This window comes from Bemisia tabaci, chromosome 1 (assembly GCF_918797505.1).
Source record: "Bemisia tabaci chromosome 1, PGI_BMITA_v3".
Lineage (NCBI taxonomy): Eukaryota > Metazoa > Arthropoda > Insecta > Hemiptera > Aleyrodidae > Bemisia > Bemisia tabaci.
In genome coordinates this window covers 49566551-49594538 of record NC_092793.1, presented here as the reverse complement: position 1 = coordinate 49594538, position 27988 = coordinate 49566551, and the positions used below count along the sequence as shown (strand labels likewise).

The following is a 27988-nucleotide window of genomic DNA, read 5'->3' as shown; positions in this document are numbered from 1 at the left end:
TTCAGAGAGCTGGATTGCTCGTGAAGCGAGACACTTATCGATTATCAACTAATGGACTATAAAAATTAGTAAACTTGTAACAGATTAAGATTGTGATATTGCTTTTTAGATAGGAATGATCGAACTTTTGAAACAATGTAAAAATGTAGTGTTACACACTTGCAGGGCTTTCCTATAAATTTTCTTCAGAAAAACAAAAATGCATGGTTAGTTTCATTAACTCTTACATCAATCATTGCATATTCTGAAAGATCGTGCACCATGCAACCTCTGAATTGTTATCACTTTTTCTCTTCTCACTCAATTTTCTCTAATACCATGAAAATGTTCGTGAAAAGGTATCAATTTTCATGGATTTCAACAGAGAATATCTTACAAAAGAATTAATCATTTGTGTTCGATTTAGGGTTCAAGGACTTGACTGGTACAAATATTTAGTGGACTGTGTTCAACTAAATCACATTGGAATCATGAGTGAGCATCTCGAGGGTCCAAATAATGTGACTTCAACGACATTTTGTGGCTTGGAGTGAAGTTTCAAAGAACAATTGTGATCGGCAAGTACATTTCTGTTATGCGTACGTAGTTGTTTCTTAATCTGATAGTGAAAGTCTTTAAACGGGTTGAAAGTGATAGGCCTAAGCATTTAAAAATGTACATAAACGTGTCAACACAATATGAAGCTGAATTATGCTCCTTTTACAGAGGAAATCCTCAATTATGGGCAAGATTTTCAAGAGATTAAAAAGATAGAAATAAAAATGAAAAACATGATTTTGTAATAAATATTGACGGTAATTTATTAATAATTGGAATGAAAGGACATTGATTTCAATCTTTGAATAAACATTTTGAAAACATGAGTTCAATGGTTAAGATAAAACAAAAATTAAATAAAAAAGTTCTGCAGACCATTCTTTGCAAATCTGTAATTGTTAATTGGACAAGACAGGACAAGGATGAGATAGGAACATGACTTTACGGTGGACCTCACGACCAAACGAATCACATTTGATTGGTTCAGTTTGCCGTTTCTTGGTCATGTGCTCTCTTTGTCGGGCCTAACAAGCCTCAAGCTAGAGGCAGCTTCTCAGCGGCTTACAACATGTCAACTATACGACCCAATAAAGAGGGCATGTGACCAAGAAACGACTAAGTAGACCAATCACATAATTCCATTTAATACCAATCTAATCTTGTCCAGAGGACTAATACAAAATTTCAGTAAATGCCTTGCAGGAGAATTCTTAGGCTTTAAAATCAAACTAAAGAGAAAAAGCTTCTTAGTGTGTTACAATAACTTAGTACGAGTTAGTTAAATAAATACAATCATTAAATAGTGGTTCTCAACTTGTGGTGCAAATACCTCTACTGTCTACCGCCCATGAAATACATCAACATTCTTGATTTCTTTTCGTGGTTTTAAGTCATTTCTTATCTGTTGACAACCGATTCTTACTGATGGGGACAAAGATAATTGGAAAACAGAGAGCAGTTACAAATCCTCAAGAAGAAAAAATACTTAGTATAATAAAATACATAGAGCAAAATTTCTTATAAAAAAAAAAAAAACAAAAAACTGCTAACTACATAGCAAATCTGGAATACTAGTAGTGTTTCTATCCTTTAAGATGGTCCCACTGACTTAGGCATCAACCATGTTCATGAGAGTTTGAAAAGAAAGCAGACTAGAGAGAGATGTTGTGCCAAATTCAATTCAGGGCCACTACTGCATTCACCAACAAGATTTTACAGCTCTTGAAAATAATATCCAGAAAATTTGGAAGTAAATGATTACATTAAGGCAAAGCTGCTATTACATATACTTGTTTTAAGGCAAAGCAAATGACTAAATCTGTAGCTTGAGTAAAATGTGTCAAGGACGTAGAAGGGGAGAGAGACTTAAAAAGGGTTGAGACCGACAATCCTAAACAACAAATATCACAAAAACACGTAAATTTACGTGATAAATGTACAAAAATAGGGAACCTTTGAATAAACACATTAAATTGCATTGCATTCAGACAAAGGAATTAGAACGCAACTTGAAGCTAGAGAAATCAATTGAATCTCTACAAACTTTCTTTCAAAACGGCACTAGAACATAAATTTAAAAAAAAACCTGAGCTAGAGAAATCAATTGAATCCCTACAAACATTTTTTCTAAATAGTGCTAAAAAAAAATTTAAGAAAAAAAAAAACAAAAACAAAAACATGAGGTTCCTCCACCTCCGGTTAACAGAGAAATAGAAGTTTCTAATGCTTGAAAATAAGTATATTAAACATATTTTGCAATTTTTGGATCCAGATATGAGCAAGAATTACAAGTAGGCCGATTTGTTTTCCGTTTCAGATTTGAACGGAGGTATCTTCCTTCTTCTAGTGTGGAGGATCTTGAGTTACTCTCAAGAGGAGGTAGGACATCAGCAAAAACCGCGATGACTGAGTCCAAATCTGCCACGTTCACGGCAAGGCATTGATTCGATGCCAGTAAGTGATCAACAGGCGAAGAGTAGGGCATCACTTTTCCAATCCAGGATTGCGGGGCCTCATTGGATTTCATTACTTTGATATGGCCTTCTAGAGAAGGGGAATTTGGATTCGAGTCACTAGGTTTGGGTATATGCTGAAATAATAATAGAGAATTGTTGATTACTTTGTGAACAACACACTAAATTAAATTTTGAATTTTTGTCGAGTATGACTATGGGTCATATGAAGCCAGAACATGAACTATGAAAACAGCTGATATCGGACATCTGCCATTTTTAGGGATACGGATTTTTTAAAATTCACTAACTTCATGAGTGTCGGCACCAAGTTTCACACTTCTGGCATACTTTTTCAAGGAGTGTCATAAAAAAAACCATGTCATATCTAAAAACAGCTGATGTCAGAATTTGTTGAAATAATAAATATTGAGCTAAATCATTCATTGAAGCTCAATAATCGTCTTAAAGATCATGTATATATGCAAATCACGATAGAAAAAGTTAGTAAGACCGATTGCATGTAGGCCTTTAACATGCCTATGGCACCTTCTTTAATTTTTTCCCTACTTTAAAAGACTGATAATACATATAGTTGGTTCCTTATTTTTTTTCGAAGTTACCAAATACATATTTATTTTTTTCAAAAAATCATCTAACAAACTCAACAGTGATTATAATTTGATTAACATCAATTGCTCTTCATCTTATACATTAGCTAGGTATTTCATTTTGTGCCTAAAAAAAGTTCTCCATAAAAACAGCAGATGTGGTCTTTCTTTAGAATCACTGTGTATATCTCATTGGCATTAGCTTCAAATTTGAAGTTCTGAAACTCATGTTTCAGAAAAGGGTTTATTCTATGATAAACTCTTTAATGGAATCTATTGCTGCACAGACATCAAAATACACACATCTGAAAACTTTGAATACAATTTTCTCAAAACTTAAAAACAAAACATTCGCTCTTTATACACATAAGGCTTCATATAGTCATATACTCATTATGCGAGATGTAAAATATGCGGTGAACTATTTTGGTAAAATAAGTAAGCTATGCCTACCTGTAACAATGCCATGATACGTGCTTCCTGCTTGATTACACGGACGATAAAAAGCTTTTGCCCTGCCTCAATGATGAGGTTTTTTGAGCCTTCTTGGAGCACAGATGACAAGGTTAATTCGTACGGTCTGACTTTAAACTGAGAAACATCTATTATATCCTTTTCATGATACTGAAATAGAGAAAAGAAAAACAATTAAAAAACATTCCAGAATTGACTTCAGAATCAAACTATATGTACTTTTTACAAGACCAATGCCCATTATTCTAGATATTTGGATTTTTAATAAATCAGGGTTGCCATAGAATTTAGAAAATGGAATTCCCTGGCATTTTCCTGACAGATTTTGGTGAAAATCCCTGACAATTGAAGATGCGAAGGATGGTTAAGGAGGCATAATTGAAAATAGTTCTTGGGCAAACTTTGTTGTTCGAAACCTGAAACCCATTCTAGAAAGCAAATGAAGGTGATTTAACAAATTTTCCCTGACATTTTCGTCATGTTCCAAGACATTTCCTGGTTTTCTCTGACTGTGGCAACTCTGATAAATGCACGGGGAAATAATTAGCAGAGAGTTTTCTGTAAATAATGCCTTGGTAATATATGTTTGATAATATTTAGTCTCATTCAGATTCGTTATTTCATTTTATGTTCATCAAATTTCCATAAAAATGACTCTGCATTGAAAGCAAAGGTATTTAGAGCTGGTTAATTTTTGTTGTTATTAAATATGTTTTTTGCTACCTTCGGAGCCTGATGAGCGTCTAAAATCGAACTTTCCTTGTGCCAATGTCAAGAAAAACAGGGCTGAAAAGGGAAGTTTTCTGTCTCCTTAAACACAGTTTCTAATGGAAATGTGGAATTTAAGCTGTGTGTGTTTGGGCACTAAGCTATATTTTCTTTTTATCTTGTTTTACTATCCTGGCTAGCAAGGCGACAAAAGCTCTCCTCTATCACCAATCAGACGCTGATATTGCGTATAAAAATGCCAGAAAATTTAGTTTCCAGCCCCTCTTTTCTTGAAATTTGTTTTGACCTGATCAGATTTGAGACCACACTTTTTCTCACGTTTGAGGCAGTACTGAAAAATACCATCTTTTTACTTTGCAAGAAAAACGAATATGATATTCTTTGCAATAGCACAAAAAAGTACAACAAAATCTAACTTTTAGTTAAGATAGGTACACAATAAGTATAGGTATTCATTCAAAAGCTAATTGAATTTGGGAGTCGCCTGTACAAATTATAAGTAGATATTCTCATTGTTGAAGAGATGCGAAGCAAAGTCTTCCATCAGGTTTTTCAACTTTGAATCCCTGCCTCCTCCCTTTGGGAAGGGGGGGGGGGGGTTCTTTTCTACATTTTTCCCTATTAGAAGAATTTGTTTTGCAATTTTCTCTTGATTGTTTGATACATTTCCAACCAATGTGTTTCAGCGTAATTCCTCTTGTCCAATCAGAAAAATGGCAAAATTTGAACCCTTTAAGCCATGGTTTCCCTGAAAAAACACTGAGTTCTCCTGCAAGAAACTTACTTTACGTATATGATCCTCAATTGGAAGTACGCTATCCCACGCAGTATGGCATCCAGAAACCGGACAAGCATAGGGTGGAGGGTTTTCTGCATGTCCAACTGATATGAAACTTGAGGATGAACTTTCTTCTGTTGAAGGTGTCTATAAAGTGTAAAAAGAATAAATTTTTGATCTCTACATGATGAGTGGTATGAATTTTGTATTCAAATTGCATATTATAAAAGGTTTCTGTTACCGAATTTGTTTCTTTTACATTAATAGTTACAGGATATCTACAGATAGGACAGAAAATAATTCTCGGACTTTTTCAGGTTTCCCTTGATCCGAATAATTTTAACACCCAGACTTTTAACAAAAGAAAATTTGCTTCTTTCTGAACTTAAAAAGAACAATTTTTAGCATGTAATATAGCTCAACATTTTGAGATTTAGTTTCATTCTTAAAATACTGGTGAGATTTAGTTTCATTCTTAAAATACTGGTGAATTCATGAACCTGATGCCTTCTTAAGTGCACAAGCCTTAAACACACATTTTTTATCGGATACTAACTACGAGAAAATACATTTCCTAGTTGGAGTATACTCCAGGGTTTCCATTAGTTCTTCATTTTTGTTCGTCTTCGTTCCTTGACTCCGAAATTTTTGAATTCTCTAACTTTCCCCACCCTTTGAACAGAACCTCTGCTCAGATTATTTTTCTTCTTTAAACTGCCCTGATTTCCGCTTTAGTAGGGATAAAATTTTTGATTCTAGAAATTCAATTTAAGGCAAAAGATACTTGGAGATTGTTCGTGCTCTCTCGTAAAACACCAGCTCAAGTTGCTGAGCCGGTGTATTACTCACGAAATTCCCTAACCTTTAACAGGTCGCCAGAAACCCTGTAAACTTTGCTGATTTACTGAAATTCCAAGCTGACAGTCTTCGAGTTTTTACAAAATCGCACAAAAATTAAACAGGGGAGCATTCAATGGTAGCAATGTTTCTCTCATTACCATTGAGTCAGCAGGAGTGTCCTTGCAGAGTAAAAAGAGATGTATGAAAACTTACATTTTCATTCTGTTTGGCTTCATGTAATCTCCCATTTTCCACCACACTTGCTTGGGTAAAGCTGTCTATGGCCGAGTACGACTGACGGCAAACTTCATCTATTTCGGCGGCTGTTAGATTCTCATACGCCTCTGATATTTTTCCATCTGCCTACGGGACAAAGAGAGGAAACAACAAGTAGTTAAAATATTGAAGAGACTGAGTTTGATAGGTGAGAATTTGGCTTCATTCTTTGACTTCCGATATTGCTTCAAATTCACATATATCTGGATCACACTAGTATGATGAGATGCAGTTCGGTTGGATCTTTTTAAATCCGTTCATTTCATCTTAAAATTTTAAAATTTTACTCCATCAAAATACGGTTTTTTCTTTGATATAAGAATAAAAATTAATAGTGTATACCTACAGTCAAAAAATTTTGTGGAATAGGCTGAGCACACCTCTCCCTAATGCAAGTTTCTGTACCTCTCAACTACAGGTTTTAGATTCACTCATCATGGGAGAGCTGGTTTTCCACCAGAGCTTGGACCTGACAGGACACTACGTTGAAAAGTGAGAGAGGTGCTTTGAACCATGAGAGAATGATTTACAGTTAAGTTCCTGATTTTCAGCTGCTTGACTTGCATGCAGGTAATCAGAAAATTACATAATTCTCGACTTAGAACTTGAGAAATCAGTACTCCTCAACATCGTGACCGACCCTTGTGAATTATAGGGTGGCACCTGGACCCTGTATCACAACAAAGAATAAGCTTATCTTGGAGCATACTTACAATTGTTTCGTTGAAAATGCTTTCAACAATTTGACTATCTAAATGCGGCATTTCTTGGGTTAAAACTGTTGATTCAAGTGCATGGTAGGTCCCGTCATTTTGATTGTTTGCTACATGATTGAAACTATCTGGCTGAGTTTCATTAGAGTCCTGCAAAGAAATTATTATGAGAGAAAATAATGAAAATTTGACAAGACCAAAAATGGATCCTTAAAGCAGAGTAGTTGGCTTGATCCATTTCCTTAATCATTTGTTTTGCTTCTCCGCTTTTGGCTGGAGTATTGAATTTTGCTTTTAACAGTAAACACAAAACAGTAACAATAAAAGTAAACAGTAAGAAAGTCGAAAAATTGACTTTTTAGTCCTGTTTTCCTCAAGACTGGCACATAGAAAGTTATAATTTAGAAGCTTAGGATGCTCAAGAAGTCATACAGAGCATTGTACCAAAATATATGAAATTTAGCTAAATTTATGCAGTTTTGGGTCCGTGGTTCTTCGTTTCTGAAAAATAGGGGTGGGTTAAAAAAATTATGATGATTTTTTGAGGGGGATTTGGAATCTGCTGGAGGGGTATCCAAAAAGCCAACTTCATGCATGTTACACTTCATGGATGGCACCATGAGATTTTCCTTGAAACTTCAGCTTTTATCCAGCTAGATGCTACACTTGCAAGCAAAATAAAGAGTTGAAAGGTGAAAATTAATTCAGGATAATTCCTGTTTTTAACACATTGACTGCCTTGCCAGTCGATATCTTCTGCAGAGGCCTAAACACATTAAGAAGGACACTGCTGATATTGCAATGTCAGTTAAGCCATCAAAGTGCACAATCTCTCGGAATTTTGGAAGCAGTTCTATTAGTTGCCCGACAGGAGGCACCACCATTTGTCTCTGTGCCCCCCCCCCCTCCCCCAATAAGTGCTAAAACACTGTGGCGGTCAACATTGTCAACATTATACTTGAATTTTAACCTCTATTAATGTATCTTCATTGATGATAAGCGTTCCGTCCGAATCAAATTCACTAGTCTCCACAGAATCAGATGGTGATAAACGAAGCGTTATGTCCCCACTGCTTTCATCAAGGAATAGATCATCTTCTGAATTGTTTTCAGCATCTTGCCTACCCTAGAAACATACAAAAAATGAGGATAACAGTATTAAAAGAATCAGCGATTAGAATTAAAGCAATTACAATTGACAGGAGCACAGGCGGGGGGGGGGGGGGGAAGGGGAGGTTGTTGGTTTTTTTGAACCCTGAGGACTGAATAAATTCCCCCCAAACAATCATTTTGGGCAATGTCCAGGAATTTTTTTACTTTCGGTCCCTCATGGTCTCTGGATATGCCACTGGAAGCAGAGATTACTATCTCTGTAATACAACTAGTGTGCCAAGGTGTTCTGAAATGGACAGAACTTGACCTGTTGCCATCCATTTACTTCTATGCCACCTGCGCCTAATACTTAGATTTAAATTGGCTAAAGTCCGTAACTTTAGATTTTTCTAAATAGTCCTAAAAATCACCAAAAAATGCTGGAAATTTTCTTTTTAGCGTACAAAATACCCTCAACAGTAAACCACGGATGTTTTAAGCTTTATTTTCTTTGATTCCAACTTACGAAATCAACAGAAATAGGCTAGGCGAAATAACTGTGTAAAACAAAACTAAACTAAACTAAAAGTTTCACAAAATTTGGTCAAATAACGAGAGTATATCAAGAGAGAATGTTTTTTAAGTTTAGATCGGAGCAAATTTAATTTCGGAAGAAATTTTGCGACCATCTAATTTTCTCAAAACATTTTACTCCTACTGAGCAGGATACACAGTAAATCTGTCCTAGGAAGGAGAAAAAAAGCATGAAAAGGCAGCATTGTAAAATATTTGGAACAAACCCCATTTTCGAGATGGGTGCGGTGATTCTCTGTGAGTGATGAGAAGGTTGATGGAGGATTAGGAGCACGGTAGCATGGATAGCCTGGAAAGCAGGAGCCGTAACAGAATTGACCAGAATTTGGTTCCGTGTGTGAGTACGGGTTTGTATTAATTGTTGTTGCCGTGGTATTAGCACTATAAGATGAAAAGTTTGTGTCGTACAGATGTGAGGACGCTGTCATAAAATGAGACTGCAAGCTTGGATTGCAAACTGGACTGCCATTCGTTTGAGGTGTGCTAGTCTGAAAATCCAAGAGAAGGAAAATTAGCAAATGATCATCTTACTGTCCTGAGGGGAAAAGGTGCTTAAAATTGAGATATTGGTTTCATTTTAAAAACATTTCTCAATGATGAATGCCCAGAGGTAAACCAGAGTTTAAGAAAGATCAAAATAGACCACAAAACAAAATTAAACACTAGCATATTGGTTTTTGTCCAGAATTAAAAGGAGGAGAGGGGGGGGAGAGAGAGGAGGCCTCAAGGGCATTATCAATTAAAAGGAGGAGAGGGGGGAGGAGAGAGAGGAGGCCTCAAGGGCATTATCAAACTCTCTGATTCAATACAAAACAAGGATAGGAGAGTGAATGTACAAGTGGTCAATAAACTAACTTGCAGAATTATCAATGAAACTTTTCAAGACATGATTTTAGGCTAAAAAAATGAGTACATATTTACACTAATTAATAAATAAGAGCTTTGGCACATCAGAAATCAATTTCAAAGGTACCAGATGTGCTGTGATAAAAAGATGCATGGTAAAGAAGCTCTAAGAACTAGGAGCATCTAATTTTTCCAAAAAGTGGACAAAAAAAAGAGAACAGTTTTCTAAATAAAAGTCTAATTGAATGCAATTAATTTTTTCTGATTCTTTGAAATTGAAAGCATTCATTCAGTATCAAAGATGTTTCCTCCGAATCCAGGCCGAAGAGGAAAAGTTTACATACTTGAAATCAGGGGAGAAAAAAATACCTGACGATAAGAGGGAAACAAATCAAGCCTTCGCAGATTTGCTGTATCATTACTACTCTGAAACTCAAGGCTTTGATCGAAAAGATTTCCTCCTTCAGAGCCTAAATAACTGTTCGTTCTCTGAGAGGATGCAGACTTAAATGATGCTTCTTGGCTTAAATAATTCAACACATCTTGATTAATAGTTGACCAGGAAAAACTGCAAACCAAAAACAGGCAAAATAAAAGCAAAAGCACTTCAAGCAGTATATTTACAGACAAGCCACACTGGGTTTTATTGTTCATATCAAGATTACCTGCAACAAACTTGTATTCTCGGACGACTGAAAAAGGACTGTGGCTCATTCAACCTCATTTATTCTATAGCAAGCCATATGTAACTTTTCAATCTGAAGGTTTTTGTCAGTTTTTAGGGGTTATATTGTTTATATAGCATATTGGTGCCCTTCAATATCATCTCACTAATTTTTCACAATTTATCAATGGTCCAAGTGCAAAAGCACATAATAACTAACTATATTGCAGTGTTTCAAAATTTTCACTCCTACTTTATTTATTAAAATAGGAACAAACCAATTTTAAAGCTTGAAATGTAAACAGAATATTCCGCTGATAGAGAAGGAAAAACAAAGATGTGTTCAAGGAGGAAGTCTGCAGCATTGCGAACAGAGATATTTGGTTTCACACTTTGGCCATTGATATATTGATAGGTTAATGAGAGAGTAACAATGGAAAACACTCCAACATCTTTCTTCTGGGCATAATTTTGCTCACTTCAGAATAAGGTATGCGGTTAACATGGTTTCTGATAGTCATAGTCCATTTCCTAAATCTTGATTACTCACTGCCTCTCTGGGTGAAAAAAGCATGCAATGGATTGTGATTATGTCACACTACTGCTGTGCTAGGGAAGAATACCATAAGAGCCTTCAGAAATTGCCAACTTTTCTTTGATAAAAAATGAATTTTCAGGGAAATCTGTGAATATTTTTCTTCGATTTTTCCACTTTTATTCCCTATCAGATGTAAATTATTTGATGATTTCAAGAGAAAATGTTCATAACTCTCTGCATAAATGAACACTTCATCAGAGGGAATTTAGTAACTCTCGAATGTTCATACAACATATAATTCCTTAGCATGGCAGACTACCAAATTCACACCACTCTCAGCAAGGCTACGGGAGAAAATGAAAAGGGTCAGATGGATCAAATGGGCCTCCAGAGAAGAAATAAAATAAAACACTACATAACATTCCACCAGGAAAACGAAACACACTATGGCAAGTCTGGAAACCGACTCCTAATTAAGACAAAAATGTTTACGATTAACATTAGATAAATTAAATAGAAAAAATAAAAATGACGACATTCATATAATCTAACATTCATTTGATCTATGCTCAAAATACTCCTCGATATCTTATTCAGGAGTTTATTTCCAAACTTTTTTTGTGTATGTCTCGTTTCTTACGAGAAATTTTAAGAATAAAATGGACAACTTTTTCTAGTTCAGACTTTGTCTAGTGGCCCATTATGATCAAACAGATGGTAGAAAAGCTTTGCTGCGAATCAGCTATCTTCAAAAATTGAAATGCATCTATGTGCTATTGTGCTGAGAAGATGTGCGTAAATTAGAATTCAGCAGGTGTTGGAATTATACTCAAGCTATTTACAAGTTCTTATGTATCAGTGACACCAAAGCAAAATCAAAACTCAAGATATCGAAGGTCATCTCTAATTCATCCACCAAACAGAAATTTAAAAACTGTTTTATGTGTGCATCAGTTGAAATTGAATGGACAGAGTTTAACAAAACACATCAAATTGCATTAAGTTTGAAAACAGCTAAGGAGGTTTGAGGTTTAATACATCCATAAGACTGAACATTATGGACCAATTTTAACGACTATTTTCACACTCAAAATATTTTTTCTCCTCTTCGAAATTATTGACCGGAGTAAATTTATGACTAGTTCAATTTAATTTAGAACTACTCCAAACTCATTTTCCTCCAAAATGCAACTCAATGCATTTCTGTTGAGCTCTGTCTAAATGTAAGAATAATGAATGAAAAGTAACAATTGAGCAGTAATTGAAGATGAAGAGCAATTACCTCTATTATAACACTGAGGCAGAAATTTTTGCTCTTAAAACAAGAAAAGACCAATACAGATCTACCATGGCTTTTAAAGAGAATTTTCAAGGTACCTATCTGCTGATTACCAGAATCAGGTATTAATCAAATTTGGCATACTCCAAGGACCTTCCCAATAATGATATGGAAAATCCCATTGTGTTTTGATTAGTAAAAGCCAGACAGAGGAAGAGAGGTAGAAAAAAAATTCAAACAAGGTTCGCCCACGACAATTCAGATACATAAGCTTTTAGCATTGGTAACTAAAGCACTTAAAGCTTTTGCTTCTCCCTTTGTATTACTGTCTGACATTGGCGATGTTGGCACTTTCTGATAGAAGTAGTCAAGGAGAGGGTGCATCATCCGATTTTTTAATATAATTTACATTCTGTAAAATAGTGAAACCATAACTTGTTGGGGAAATTTGTTTTTACATGACAGTTGTTTAAAATTTCACCTGTTAGACGCCTGTGCTACCAACAATGTGAAAATGTAGTTATCACGGGTTCAAAGACGTTTTCATTTAACTTTAACTTTATTAGCTCCTTCCCAACTTTCCCTGACTTTCCATATCGCAGTAATTTCTCTGATATTCCAAGTTTTCTAGACTGCTGGAAACCCTGAATTAGGCATCTATTTAATTATAAGGTGCTTGACCGAATAAAATTGAGGATTCAAACATTCTGAGCCTCTTTTTATGCAAGTTTCAGCATCTAGCCATGGCCTAAAGTATTTTTCAATTTCAACTGAGTAGGAAATACTTGATTATTTATGATCATTTGAAAATTTGACCTGCATAATGAAACCCATACCGTAATGCTTGACTAAATAATTAAGCCAGCAACCCAACTGCAAAAATAAGCCTATGCCCAATGCCCCGACTTTTACGCTTTAAAAGCTGCTCATGTTGCAAAAAAAAAAAAAAAAAAAAAAAAAAAAAAAAAAAAAAAAAAAAAAAAGTTCTTCATTGATTACAGATGATAGTGATTAAAGAAAAATATTTTCATGCAAAACTTAATTGTCTACATAAAATAGAAGAAAGTTTATGAATATTTCTAAGTACTTGTTTTCCATCGAAGAGGAGATCGATCTGCCACTACCGCAAGAGGTTGTCTGCGAGGCAATATCACTTGGCACATTCGCATCCCAATGTGTCAGATTCTGGCTGGGATCATTACTGCAATCAAAAGCATGGATTTTTAAATCATTAAATGATAGATACATGTTTTCCTATTATGACTTTTCTCTTCTGTTCTTATTATGGTCCTATCTTTTATAAATGTCGCAGTCAAATCGTCTGATCAGGCATTTCGTCAACTGCCTGGGCAAAATAGTCAAATATTCTTCCTGACATTAAGGATCTGATTCTGTTGCTATCTTCAAACAAAATAATTCTTTACTCATGCAGGGAAGAATTTTGTGTAAAAGTTGCATCATGCACATGGTTGAGTAAACTATTTCTAGTCCTTACAATTGCATTCACCTTAAAACTTGCAACATGTCATGAAAAATAAAATATTACAAACGGTGACAATCAAAGCATATGAACAGCATTTGGGGAGCAAGTATCACGTTGGTTTCTTTCTGCTGAATGCGATCAAATTGGGACATTACGCAAAAAATACTCATAAAATATACAAATGTGATTCTAGCAAAGCGGAGAATGTCCCACTGGAAAAGTATTTTGCCAGGATTACCTAGAAAAATGATTTGTTTCTCCTGAAATTTTAAAGGACTTAAGATGCTTGTTTGGCATCTTCAAATTGTATTTAAGGGCGGTATCAATTAAACTTACAAAGGTGATGGTGGTTTTGACATGTATTTCAGTTCATGAAAGCTAGGAAGGCGGTCAACAGGTGAAGTTCTGACAGAGCCATAATTCAATGTATTGGTAGTGCTATGATAGTCCGAAAATGCTGAACTGTAAGGGTCGAACAATGGTGGGTAGTGCCACATTGAATATGGATAGTACCCTTGATAGGCAGATACACTGCAATAAGAAGAGCTTTGCGTCAAGTTCGAGGGAGTGTATGACTGTTGACCTGAACTGGTGCTCTGTAAAGATAAAAATTAATTTTTAGCAAACTCACTTTGAGATTCAGTTACTGAAAACAGTTTCCTTCTTCAGCATCATAATATACTGTGTGATATCTACTTTTGATTCCTGCATGATCTCACGCAAGGATTCAATTGCTGGCAATGGCCTCGCCTGACAATATTGAATTGAAAAGATAGATTTCAAATCACAAGCTCGATCCATAGACTCATTGAGAATCATGAATTTTTAGAAGTCCAAAAGCCACAAATTGAAGTGACCTTTTCACAAATCAGGCTGTCTACTGAGGTCCACAAAAATAAAATAAGTACTTTTTAGGTACTTAAGGAAAAATTTAAGTACCTCGCCTTGGGGAAAAATTAAGTACTTTTTCGCGACATATCGTAATTCTTCGATTTTGGCACTGCCGCGCGCTTTACTTCGGATATTCCCATGGTCTTTTCGGCTGTTTCCGTCAAATTGAGGGAAATGCCTTGTTCCGCTCCTCTACAACAACTGCGCTCTTACGAGGTGACATTTTTGTACTACTACGCCAGACAGCCAATGCACAGAGGGGAACATAACTATCAGGCGATCGAACTGAATGCGCAGCGCAAAATGCGAAAAATTACGGACATTCCGCGAGATTTACATACTTTTAAGGTACTTACGGACCGACCTTAAAAAATGCGTACTTTTTACGGACTTTCTGGACTATACCGACTGGTAGACATCCTGCAAATGGTAGGTTACAACACCGTATTTCAAAATTCCATTATAAAAATCACCTTGAACAACAGAATTTAGAACCCATTAATTTTTTATTTCTTTAAAGTATTATCCTGATAGACAGGTTCATTAAGAGAATGCTTTTTCGATAGTAAGCAGTAAAGTATCTAAGTGCGGTAGGAGATTTATCAAATCCCTTCATTAAGAAATAATTTCTACTTACTGCTTCGTTTGAGGACAGATTGGGACAGTGCGGTGGCATTTGATACTGCCATTCTCGAGGGTTGGGATAGAACTCCGATTGATAGAATGATAGATCGTAGTTCCTGAAGTTTCCGTGAGGGCATGGCGGGAATGGAGTGGATGAATTCCTTGAAGAGGTTGATCTGTCCTGAAAAGGAAGCCAAAATGCAGTTAAAAAAACGTGCTAACATGTAAATGATACCTAAAAATCCTTCCTCACTTAATGACACAGATACTTAGGTGACATTCGGATTAAAAGAAAATAGATATAATTACCTGACTACAGAAATAACGAAATTATTAGTGAAAATTTGTATCCAACACTGATGATTTCTTTCATGACTGATGGAACTCGAATGCCTCGGTTTGTTATTGTTATCACTTAACCTCAATATTGTCGGCACTATTAGGTAAACAAAGTGGCTCTTCCATGGTTGCCATGTCTATCAGATGCTCATTTTTTTCAATTATTTTGAGAACATATTTTCTTATTTAAGGTGGTTAATTTTTGGGTTTGTCATCTTTCAATAACGTATGTTATTTGATAGTAGTACCATCAACTTTACAGAGGGCTTGCAAGCCTCCTTTTTGTCTGGAAAAAACACACTACATATAATTGTTTTTCTTTAAATATCAAATTAGGCCCAGACAGGTGGAATTATGAAAATACCCATTGATTCATGATTCATGAATATATCTATGGGTAAAATCCAATTTCATTATAGAGATTGTAGGATAAGTTGTCTCCCCCCTCCCTTTTCCTTTTCGACAGACACCTCAGTTTTATTAAACCTTATTCCCAAGGATTTATTATCTTCCTTACATACAGGGTGGTCCAGACGTGCCATCCCAAGTTTTTTTTCGGTCTAGGTCAAACGAAGTCCGGGATCGCGGAGACGAATAGAGAATCAACCACAAGAAATCTGCATCTCATCATGTCAAAGCCCCTTAGCCCCCCCCCCCCCCTCCCCAGGAGGTACTTGCGAGCGGTGATTTACACATTTACATCAAAATTAAAGCATGCATTTCTAAAAATTTCCATTCGCTGCCGCTGCAAATTCCAGTTAATTTCCGCGGGCAATAAAAGGCGCGCCCGAAATAGCGCCTTCAACATGGTAGATATACTTCAAACGCTACACCGTTAGACACACGTCCCGATGTGATGTGGAAATTGCCTACACTGCGCCTACAGAAGTGTCCATCGCGCATCGCCCACCCACGAACCGCGGTTCCGCCACATTCATGGCTGTGGACTTCTAGACCATGCTCCTTCCCGGATTTTTAGGAACTCATTCTCAGATAAGAAATTAAAGTTTTTTCCCACTTTACCGGGGATTTTTTGGGGAAAAACGATATAACTCCCCTGGGTTTCCAGCTGTATGAATATTGAATTTTTCCACCTTTCATCGGATTTTTCAGCGATCATACAAATTATTAAACCCCAAAGCGTTCCTGATATCCATATTATCTGGCCGATGAAAGCTTCTCTACAATAATAACGATATGAAAATTCAATTATGTCTTTCAATCGGTCGATAATAGCAGTTCACAGGTGTAGTGACATAAATTCTATGCGATAAAAGATGAGATACTCAGTTTTTTAAATAGATTCCCAGATTTTTCCTTAAAATTTTCGTTCCCTGATATATCCCTGTTGTTCCCCGTTTTTCCCGCAGCCTGATTGATGAAATTTTGTGTTTGTCGGGTAGACATTGATGACATAGGTTCAAAGGCGGAGCGTGATTGGTCGGCTATGTCTTATCGCTGCTTTGTCGTGCCTATGTCGGGTGGAACTCTCGACAAGCTAAAGGCACCTTTCAAGTTTCCGGCAGTATGTCGTCCATTCCACCTGACAAATGCACGTTAAAGCAGCGATAAGACTTAACCGACCAATCACGCTCCGGCTTTTAACATATGTCATCTATAGAAATACATAGAAATGTGATTTGTACCTTTTCCCTACGTTGCCAAATTTTCGAGAAAAATCGTCCTGAAGAGTCAAAAATGCCAAAAATTGGATTAATCATCACGTCGGAGGTTCCAGGAAGTGAATTATGACATTCATGTGGATCGTGGGACACTTTCTCCACGCATTTTCTGTTCTTCGGTATATTTGGCCTGTAGCAAGCATCTTGAGAACCAAGGATTATCTCGAGGTTACAGGAATAAAGAGGTGAACTGGAGTGAAGGATAAAGTAAAAGCACCTTGAGGGCCCGTTTTGTCACGTTCATCTGCGCCATTACATGTTCCTTGAGATGCATTGCAATTTTCCATTTTCGATACGTTATTTGTAGTGAAAAAAAACTCGAAATTCACTTCCTGGAACCTCCGACGTGATGATTAATCCAATTTTTGGCATTTTTGACTCTTCAGGACGATTTTTCTCGAAAATTTGGCAACGTAGGGAAAAGGTACAAATCACATTTCTATGTATTTTTTTACGTTCTTTCCGAAATTGTACACGGTTTCTAGATTAAATTAAGTTTCACACACGTAAACTTGAAAAAACCCCTAAAAATTGGTGAAAATTGGCAACAATGGACCGTTAGGCCTTTTAAAACTCACAGGAAGCCATTTTTATGGCCAGATATGAAAAGTACGTAGAAAAATACATATAGTACACACCCATAGAGGGTGACTAAGGTCGAAAAACATTCAAAAGAGCTGCCTTCAAGTATAAAAAGGCCGCTAAAATCGGCATCTCGGTCAATTTTCACATCGTGGGAATCCAGGTACAACTATGATATTTTAGTATGTTGTATGGATGGATAAGAGCTGTTATCTGGTACAGTATGAAAAATGTACTCCACTTTCTTGAACCTTAGACGCGGCGATTTATCGATTTTTTGCCGTTTTCGACACTTTGGGACCAATTTTCTCGGAAATTTGGCAACAAAGGAAAAAATTTTACTGAACATTTTTTATTCATTTTTTTACGTACTTTTCAAAAATGTACACAGTTTTTGGATTAAGTTGAGTTTTGAATGTGTTAAATGGAAAAAACCCCTAAAAATGGGCCAAAAATGGCAACAATGGGCCATAAGGCCCCTTAAAATTTATCGGAGGCCTTTAAAAAGGCCAGAAACGAAAAGTACGCAAAAAAATACATAAGAATCATGTGCTGGAAGAGTGATAACAGTCGAAAAAGTCGACGAAAATAATTGTTTTTCGATTCCAGGATTTTGGGTTTGAGGCGCTGCTGCGCCCTTGCATGGGCTCCGTTCGGTCTAATATTTGGCACAGAGTCTACCTAAAACTAGTACTTTGAAAATATGAAACATTTAGCAAAATCCAGGTGGGGCCGGAAAAGGCCCAAAACGCAACTCCTCCTTTGCACAAGTTGCAAGTTGGTACAAGACAATTTCATTTAAAATCTATTTCGTAAATACAAGTCTCCACTAAGTGTATGTGGAGCGCAGACACACAATTATTTTCATTATTAGATCTTTTAAGACACATTCTGGACGCTGACTAAAAATCTGACGGCATGAGGGATTACTTACTTGATAGTACTCGGAAGGGATCTCGAGGCCGTAGGCACGGTTATTCATGTGAAGCTCCTCGTCGCGTTCGCTGGACCTTTGCGTGTGAGAGGGCGCGGGGGTCGCGGAGTCGGGGGCGGGGGTAGGTGAACATGGGGGTCGAGATTCCGGGGGCTTCTGAACTTGCGTCTTGGTGAGGTTCAGCGGGGCTCCCGACTTGTCCTCCTGCTCAACCTTTCTTTGGGCTCTTTTCACACTCTTCTCTTCGTAGAGTCTCCTCTTAAACTCCCTCACGAACTCTTCGTCTCCGTCCTTTTGCCTCTCGATTAAAAGTTCAAGATCTTCTCTCTGAAAAAAAGAAATGAAATAAGATAAAAACGAGAAAAAAAGGATCAATGAGGGGCTTGGGAGACAAGGCGCACAAGTTCACTCTTGGGTACTTCGAAAAAATGAGTTTGAGGTTCTATATTTTACTCGGACTTATTGAGTGCTACAGATACCTTTAAACTTGACAGGTGTGTTTGTCTCACACCTTCATGAACATCTTCTAAAATTGTCAGCACAGTTGAGCCCAATTAAGGCCAGCGGTTAGCTTTAAAGTGACGGTAGATCGCAATGGGCCTGTTGCAAACTTTTGCTAGAGCAAAAATAAGAGTTGTTTCTTGTAGATAATGCCTCAAAAATCACGATCAGCGCATCGGCAAAGTCTGAAATGCACTCATAACTTCACAATCTGCGTAAGAAATTTGCGTTTTTTTAAGCTTCCCGCTTCAAAAACGATACTACGGCATAGGTGAACATTTTGTTAGAGGAGTCGCTCCATCGTCGGCGATATTCATCATGGCCGACGCTTGCACGCAGTTCCGCGCGTAATTCAAGGAGAGTTCAAGGTCAATCAATTCGGGCGTGGAAAATATGAACGTTAACACACCGATTGTTATCTGGTCCAATCCAGTTCAGGTGTTATCTCGTCCCATCAAACGTGTTTTGGCGGATTGGCGTCGGCTATGATGATTATTGCCGACGATGGAACGACTCCTCTTACAAAATGTTCATCTGTGCCGTAGTATCGTTTTTGAAGCGGGAAGCTTAAAAAAACGCAAATTTCTTACGCAGATTGTGAAGTTATGAGTGCATTTCAGACTTTGCCAATGCGCTCATCGTGATTTTTGAGGCATTATCTATAAGAAACAACTCTTAGTTTTGCTCTAGCAAAAGTTTGCAACAGGCCCATTATCCCGCGTCCCCTCTAAACGGAAAATGCACTTATCCCATTCGCTGTTTCCTCCTTGTTAAATGACTTCCAGACAAAATTGCATGGTATTCTGATAGACCTTATCTTCAACCACCAAAAAACACGCACAACTCAATTTTGATCAAAGACATGCTTCTGGGCACACGATTTTATTTTTATTTCCATCCTTCTTTTTTCAACACGAAAAAACACGAAATGATCCGGGTTTCTGTTTCCCTTTCCTTGCTATTTTTATCTAATGTGCTTTTAGTGAGGTCCAGTTGTTTTCTTGTATCTCACCTGTTGAAATACAAGCATAACGAGCTATGGCACGCAGCTGAGGCGACTTGGGCTCTTATCTCACGTCTCAAATTTCTAAAACTGCACTTATGCGCCTTGTCTTCCAAGCCCCTCAAATAGGCCGAGGTCAAAAATGTCTAATACCGATTGCGAAGTTGCAAGTCTTCGCTCACGTTTTATTTTTTAAGAGGAAAACTAACGGGGGTTGTTAAAATTTTCCGAGAATTTTCCTCCCTCATTCCAAAATATTCGACTAAAATTCCAAGGCGACATATTAGTTGTTTTTTTTTCTTTCTTCGAGGACATGGAACATACTCAAAGTATTTATAAACGTTGCACTAGAGATAAGCATTTTGATTTTAGCCATCGATTTTTGTCCATTCAATAAATTGAACTTGAGAAACTTGAAGTCGAGGTACACATTATTTGAAGGAGTTGAGTTCGTTAAAACAATATTTTGACGATCTCTTACCCGAACGGAATCTTATGTTCTAAAAGATTATGTCATTGCGTAGCCATTTCGGTCAGAGAGTGCACAGCGCAAGAGATAAAATTTAAAGTACGACTTTTAGACACGGGGAAAAATTTAAACGGGAAGATTCTTGGATTTGCCGCCAAGAGGAAATTTCCTCTTAAGTTATGAAGAAAAGTGCTTCCATCAGCAAAAAAATCGCTTACGTCCGGCTTGATTCAATTAATTTTATGATTTATTCAAGAAAGGATATTCTTGACGGCAAATTCAGAAATATTTCCGCTCGTTAGGTAAAACGAGTCGGTTTTTTTCACCTCGGTGGGGGATGCCTCTAAAAGCGAGCTGCAGGGTTCCCATAATTTCTTCACCTTCAAAGTCCCTGTCTTTTTTTGCTTTTCCCTATCTCCAACATTTCCTGATTTCCTGAAAGTCTCTGGACCTTAGACAATAACTTCATCTATTTTTGTTTAAATACGCTGACTTCCGTTGGACTTTTATGGGTAGGTATTAAGTAGATGTGTAAGAAATTCCCCGACTTTTCCAACGAAAACCCTGACTTTCCGGGTTTTCCAGACCGCCGGCAACCCTGGAACTGGGAGTAAGCTATATAAAACACCTATACGGAAACCTTTTCATCACTTAGACTATCTTTCTGTGATGTCTTAAAATATGTTTAGAGTCTCATTATTCTCTCATTCTGCTCTCTTGTTTTATCAAGTTTCTTTTATTTTTGCTCGTGCTTCCGCAAAATCTCTCCATTAAGTTACTCAACATCAGGAAAATATTTTGCTGATCTCTTCATTCTCATCCTCTGTTTCCTTTCAAGTTTCCATTCTTTTTACCTTGTGCATTCTGTGTTAAAAACCCGCAGCATTATGGGCGATCTGACGGAAACGTGCCTCGAAAGACTTGAACGCTCGGTTATGAATGTCGCCAACACAAATTACATCGGAAAGTTCTAAAAACACCGTCCCCGTTAACGAGGTTCTGTATGCAATGCTAAAAACGATTCGATAGTCGAACGATAAATTGTTAATTTCTGAATTTCAGGACATAATACTAAAATCCCATGAGAGTCGCATCAGACAGTGAGGCGTTAAGTATTTCCACACGAAACTGATCAAGAAAAAACTTTGATATCGCTCCGAGGGCACGAACTGGCGGATCCAGCAAAGCGACACTGTCTTCTCTCCATTTAAACCTATGGAAATGTATCGATTCTTGGAGGGGCCAGGTGCTCCTTCAAAAATCGATTATTTAGCGTAAGTTTAAAGGGAGGAAATCCAGTGTTGCCAAATTGCTGGATCCGCCTGTGCGTCCCAAATGATAATAGCAAAAGGAGCGTTCATAAATTATATGTAACGCACTTTTTTGGCATTTTTCACCCCTTCCTCATCTCCGAGTCACAATTTTATGACGTAGCCCTACTTTTTAAGACATAAAGATAAAATGGCGTAATGCTCTTCCTCGACTCTCCTTGTCCCTGTAGAGCGTTAGGTAATTTATGAACGGCTCCAAATCGCGAGACGAAAAAATAGGTGATATTCACTCGAAATGTGCTTTCAGAGGTGTTCCATCATCATTACTCATTATCATCACCATCATCTCCGAACGACGTGACCGAATTTTTTTTGCAAGAAGTCTTCTCAAATTGCAAATAAAAAATGCGTCGTTTCGGCTGGAGGAAAAAAATAATTCACAATTCTGCAACGAAATTCTCATAGGTTTAGGAGATTTCGGAATAATTCGAGAACTATGCCCAACTCTGGAAACCCTGGAAAAATCCGGTTGAGTCCGCTTGACCATGCGACCGAGCGGGTCGCGCTTGGAAATGGAAAAGCGCCGAAATTGGGTTTTAAAACTGGGGTGACCGCGGCAATCGCGTTCCCTTTTTTTTCTTTTTTCTTTCTTTCTTTCTTTCTCTTTGTTTGAGGGAGGAGGTCAAAACCGCGGTAAAAATAAGGCTTTTCTCTCTCTCTACCCAAAAAAAAAGCGGCACTCTCTCCGTACAGAGCTATAACTTAGGTAAGCAAGTCGTTGTTCTTTTGTTTTTTCTTTTTAATAAGCTGACTTATGCTGAACTTTGCACAAAATTCCTTTGTTTGGAGATCAAATTGTGGGAAAAGGCATTCAGTAGCTAGTCTAGATGACAAGTCTCAAAGTTGAAAGATCAGTGATATGTCTTAGTAATTAGAAGATGTGTCAGAAATGTCCTAACTTTCCCCACGAATTCCGTGACTTATCCTGGTCGTCGCAGATTCAGTGACTTCCCCTCATTTTTCCACTATTCCAGACCGCCGGCAACCCTGCATTGGGATTTTTCGTAGCTCGAAAAAAATCACTTTCGGAAATATTCGACTCCATCATACTCCATGTTAGCATGAAAGATAGACAAGTTGGTGTCATGAATCAATAGTTTCATATCGCACTCATAGTTAATTGAATAGGAGAGGGTGAAAATACACCACCTTGGGTATTTCAGATTTTCACATTTTTTACGGTTCAATATTATAGCCTATGGGCAGACGTCACTCACAAGCTCAGCACGAAATGTCTTCAAGTATTTGTCCGTGGACGTCAAAAAGCTTTACTTGTGCTAAATTCTTCATCGACGGTGCAGTTTCTTGGGTTCCCTGAGCATTTCATTTTTTCGGAGATTAGGAGTTTTCATTCTTAATGACTCAGTTCAGCTTCTATTCTGCCGTGCTAGGGCGGAACGCCGCATAAACCTTCAGACACTGCCAAATTTCCTTTGACAAATTACGAATTTTCGGAAAAATTTGTAATTACTCGTCTTTAGATTTTTCAGAGAATTTTGTCCGTAATTGGATCGACAATTTGTGAAAATTATAAGGAGAAATATTCATAACTTTCTTCAAAAACAAATATTTTCTGAGTGGAAAGGCAACGCCTGGAGGCTCATACTGCGTTCTTCCTTAGCACGCGGCACTCGGCAGTGTTGTGAACATCGATCCCCTCCTGACCGAAAACAGAATTCAATACTGCGACTGCTGTTAGCATCCCAACCGTGGCATCCGACCTCTTCTCGACTAATTTTCCAAGGGATGGCTAAATTGCACACCCGGTTGCAATAAAACTTCATTCCCGATACCAAAAGCGACCGATTGCCTGCCGGCCTGACTGATAAAGGAAATGACCGGGGGGGGGGGGGGGGGGGGGGGTTGAGCCGAGCTGGCCCCCCCGACAACGATGTGACGTCGCGTCGCGTCGCATCGGGAGGTCCCGAGGTCCGCGCGCCCGGGCAAACGACAAACAACAGACAAGACTTTGTTTGGCGCAAGGAGCGCGATTGCGGTGGGGTCGCCGCCGTGCCGCGTCGCACAGTCGCGATTAAAGCTCAAAGGGACTCGGGCCGCATTTAGTCCCTCACAATTGGACTTAATTTTGCAATAAGGAACTATAAATTCTAGCTCATCGGAAAAAACACGTATGTGCATAAGGAAACTAATGGTTCATACGTTGTTTTTTTACTGATTCAGAATTTATAGTTCCTAATTGCGAGATGTAGTCCAATATTGGCATTTGGCGGATCTCAATACACAGTTGTAATAATTGTCACTCCACGCGTCGACAGGGTGTCTACTGGTATCCTGTCATGCAAATTCCTTGCTAATTCAGTACCCTTTCCTTGCTTTTACCTTACTTTCTCGAAAATTCACTTTTTTGGGCGATTCTTAAAGATCTTTGCTTTTTCCTAACCTTTCCTTTACTTTTAGCTCACCTCACACGCATTTTTAACTGTATTCGGATTGGGAAAGTGGGATAATGGAATGACAAAAGGAATAAACCGAAAATCAGGGAACCGAGGAATCGAACCGGGGACTTAATTAATGGAAATCGCATCCAATGCTACTTTTTAGAGTTTATCACGAAAATCTCGAATTTCCGCACCTTTTAACGGATATCCGTACCTTATCCATTTCTCAGGACCAACCTTCAGGCCAACAGGTCAAAAGTAGGAGTTGCTGAACAAAACTCTCCGAAAATCAGTACACTTTCCAGTTTCTGCGCTATCAATAAGATGTAAAATTTCAGGGTTTTCATTATTTCGTCATTTTCAAATTCCCTGACTTTTCACCTTCTTTTTGGCTTTTCCCCGACTCCCAACATTTCCGAGTCCCCTGACTTTCGGATGAAACTTTCTCCTGGATTTTTTTCTTAAATTAATACGCGAACATCTGCTAAACTTCGGACGAAATTTCAACTTTTGGAGATTCAAATTAAGTAGGAGGGTGCTAGAAAGTTGCTCACGCCCTCTCGAATGGCGCCGCGCCGGCTGAAGTAGCTACACCGACGCGCTACTCGCAAAATTCCCTGATTTCCCGTGACTTTATTAGGTCCCCGTATACTCCCTGACTGCTCCTGATTTTACAAATTTTCAGACGCCAAAGACCTTGTAAAATCAATTCAGGGGTCAGTATCTTCCAAGCTTTCCAAGAATTCCTACAAATAGATCGGGGTTGAACACCTTCCAAGAAAAGTGATTAATTTTTTTCCCTATCTCTCTCTCTCTTCAATCTTCACCATCGGCCGAATCGCTGTTTACCGTCAAACCTGTCAACCGAAGTTCCAATTTAATCGTTTTTTGGACAAAATTCTGTACGAATTGGCGAAATAGGCGGGGAACAAAATCATAATATTGCGGATGTACCACATATTTTTTTCCCCCGGAAAATTTCGAAGATTATCGACACCTAAGATAATTTTCATCATAATTTTTGCGTTTCTTTCCAGGAGTGCAGAAAATGCTCGATCTCACGACAGTAAAAGGGCTTTTTAGACAAATAACTCTCCCCCTCTCTCTCCATTACACTTGTGGAAGGGGATAATTTCTCCTCATGGGACCATCTAATACCTCAGTCTACTCAGTTTTTAGTAGGTTTTTCACTTTCTCCCTTTCATTACCTTTTCCATAGAAACTTTAATTACTTCAGTCATAGCTTTTCTCTGTCAAAGAATGTTGAATGGGCAACGCAACCTAAGCTAACTCAAACCTACTTCCTGTGTTGTGAAACTTTAAATTATAATCAGATTTGACAAATAATATGAGGCTGTTGATGGCATTTCCATTGCCTACAAACTATTAATAATCTAGGCTTTGGAGTGAGAGGGGGAAAAATTCAGAGGTGATAAAACACTATAGGTATTTGATGGGCTTTCTATTTTCTTTTACCTAGAAAGATGTAGGACAATCAGAAAACTTTGGGATAGCTACTCCAATAAATCATTCAGTCTTTCTTGGACCAATCACAAGTGACTAAGTTTGGCATTGCTAGGAGGCCCTGAGTGGAAGAGGGCCTCTGAAAAGCTCGAGGCTCTCTGGAAGGCTTGTGGTCCTCCCAGAAAAGTTATGATCAAAATTTGCTTTTCAACATCCTCAGACCTGGAATTTACATGGACCCTTGGCCCCCAAATGTTTCCCTCCTTCACTTATGGAGTTCATGAAATCAAGTGTGTAATTCAGCAGACTTGCTAGCATTAACTTAGTCTTAAAGACATAACACTACTGAAGTTTCTCCATTTGAAGGATTTACCTGTGCATGAACATGGATAATGAATTGCAACAATAGTAGGTGTGATTGGGCAAGGAGATACTGATTGACACTTTTAGAAAGTTTAATAACTTTTAAGTCTCAAAAATCATACAAATTCATTGATACTTTATACAATCTTACCAAAGTTGCAAGTCACATAACATTTGAACGCACAGCGCCTTTTTTTGTCGTATAGTATAATTCATATGCAGTGCTTGCCAGCTTCCAATTCGATGGTGAGGCTAAAAAAGCACTTATCTCAGTTGCCAATTTTATACACCATCTACATGGACTATCATCTTGTAATGAAATACTAAGTATGAACGTACGCATTCATTGCAAACTTCCATGGCTATACTTCACAGCAAGAGGAATATTCTGATGAATTTCACATAAAAAAGTGTGGCTCCTCGACTGAGATTTGTGCTTTCCTGAGATCACCACCGACTTTCACCTACCACTACCACCCTTCAAACTTGGTAAACAATCCAATTAAGTTACTGCCATCCAGTTTGTAAAGCAATACTTGCAAGATAGGTAAATACTTGAAAGTTCTCTGAAGGCGTGTACAGATTTCCTCTGATAATGAAATAAACATTAGATGGTCTCATAATTTGCGATTACTTCATGATTACTCTGACAAAATACCTGAGCATAGTTGGTGCAAGTGCTGAATGCCAATAGTCTAATACATTCAAGAGATTCCGAGAGGGGTTTCGAGGACAAGGCGCGAAAGTGCAGTTATTGCTATTTCGAGAAATACGTGTTTGAAATTTTGAAAATACATGGACCCTTAGGGCAGAAAGAAAGTTCTAACTGACTTTTGATGCTCATAAATTGGAATTTGAGGGCGAGCTTGTCTCAGAATATACATTAGGACTTGTTTCACTTGAAATCATTAATAAGTACCTCCACTGCACTTATGCGCCTTGTCCTCCAAGCCCCTCAAGGGGTGTTACTTCCCATTAAACTATAGGTAATTATTGTGGCAAAGAGGCAGCACAAAAAATTGATTTAATTTGGACATTTCAGTCAACGTCAAAATTGATGTTACTTAAATCTCTTATCATCCTTCAGTTTAGCCAAGGTGTGATTTGAAACAACCAGGGTGAAAAGTAACATTAAAGTAAATCGTTAAAGAGATTACAAGTTCTCGTCACATGGAGGGAGCCCACAAGAATTCTGACAACTAAGTTATTGAAAATATGATACCTGCTCAAATTCACTAACACTTAAACAAGGGTGAGAAAGTAATAAGCTCACAGTTAAGAAAAGTCTACATACCTTCAAGTTGCCAGGTAAATTCAGTGACACAGCTACTTTTTGAATATATCTGTACGGAATTTTCTTATCTGCAGCCGACTTCTTGGACTTAGGAGCAGATTTAGTTTCTTCAACCTTATTTCTCCTGCTGGCAGAGGGATGTGGATGAGGAACTAGTCCGGTGTTTACAGGCACTTTCATTCTCATGATTCGAAACAGTCAAGTACAGGCTTACAGAAAAACACATTAACTTAGCGTAAGGAAAGGGTTGTAGCTCGATAAGTTGCTTCCGAATTAGGACAACATAATCGTGATGAAACAGAGGAGGAATATACTTGGGGTAAAGGTAAGTTCGAACCACTCGAAGTAAGATGAAAGTTAGGCCGAAGGCCTGGAGAGAGCCCCAAAATCGGTAACTTCAAATGAGACCAAAATGTACTACCACGCTCTGTACCGAGGGATCAAACGTAACACAGCCCGAAAATGAAACACTCGAGCAGAATCTCTTGGACGATGGTCAAGCGCAGAAAAGAAAAATGAAAGTGGAAACTCTGGAAAGCAACAGTTAAGGCGCACTTAAGGCAGAAGTTGGGATGCACTTCACTTCACGGCACGCGACACACGTCTAAACAAACAATGGCATCCACAGATGAATGAATGAGTAACCCGGCAGCATGCTGCATGTCAGCCATGTGGCTGGCGTTTTGCGCGCGTAGTTCACAAATCA

General features: G+C 37.9%; 1 protein-coding gene and 1 long non-coding RNA gene across 3 annotated transcripts; one reads left to right on the top strand and one right to left on the bottom strand.

The window, feature by feature from the left end:
• Positions 1 to 60: 60 nt before the first annotated feature.
• On the top strand, positions 61 to 5326 carry LOC109039505 (uncharacterized). Of its 2 annotated transcripts, none has more exons than XR_011900231.1 (4): positions 61 to 206; positions 407 to 550; positions 2354 to 2613; positions 4990 to 5326. It is a non-coding gene; the product is annotated as an uncharacterized lncRNA (long non-coding RNA). The 2 variants fall into 2 exon arrangements; XR_011900232.1 differs by having other exon boundaries at positions 131 to 145.
• Positions 777 to 27934, bottom strand: LOC109039504 (uncharacterized). Its single transcript, XM_072302424.1, has 13 exons — positions 27283 to 27934; positions 18459 to 18785; positions 14935 to 15102; positions 13743 to 14002; positions 13011 to 13124; positions 9812 to 10010; positions 8803 to 9084; positions 7881 to 8036; positions 6911 to 7060; positions 6135 to 6284; positions 5088 to 5228; positions 3554 to 3724; positions 777 to 2626 (listed from the first exon to the last, which is right to left on the bottom strand). Exons 1-13 carry the CDS (start codon positions 27466 to 27468, stop codon positions 2279 to 2281), a joined length of 2652 nt encoding a protein of 883 aa, XP_072158525.1. The 5' UTR covers positions 27469 to 27934; the 3' UTR covers positions 777 to 2278.
• Between the last annotated feature and the right edge of the window lie 54 nt (positions 27935 to 27988).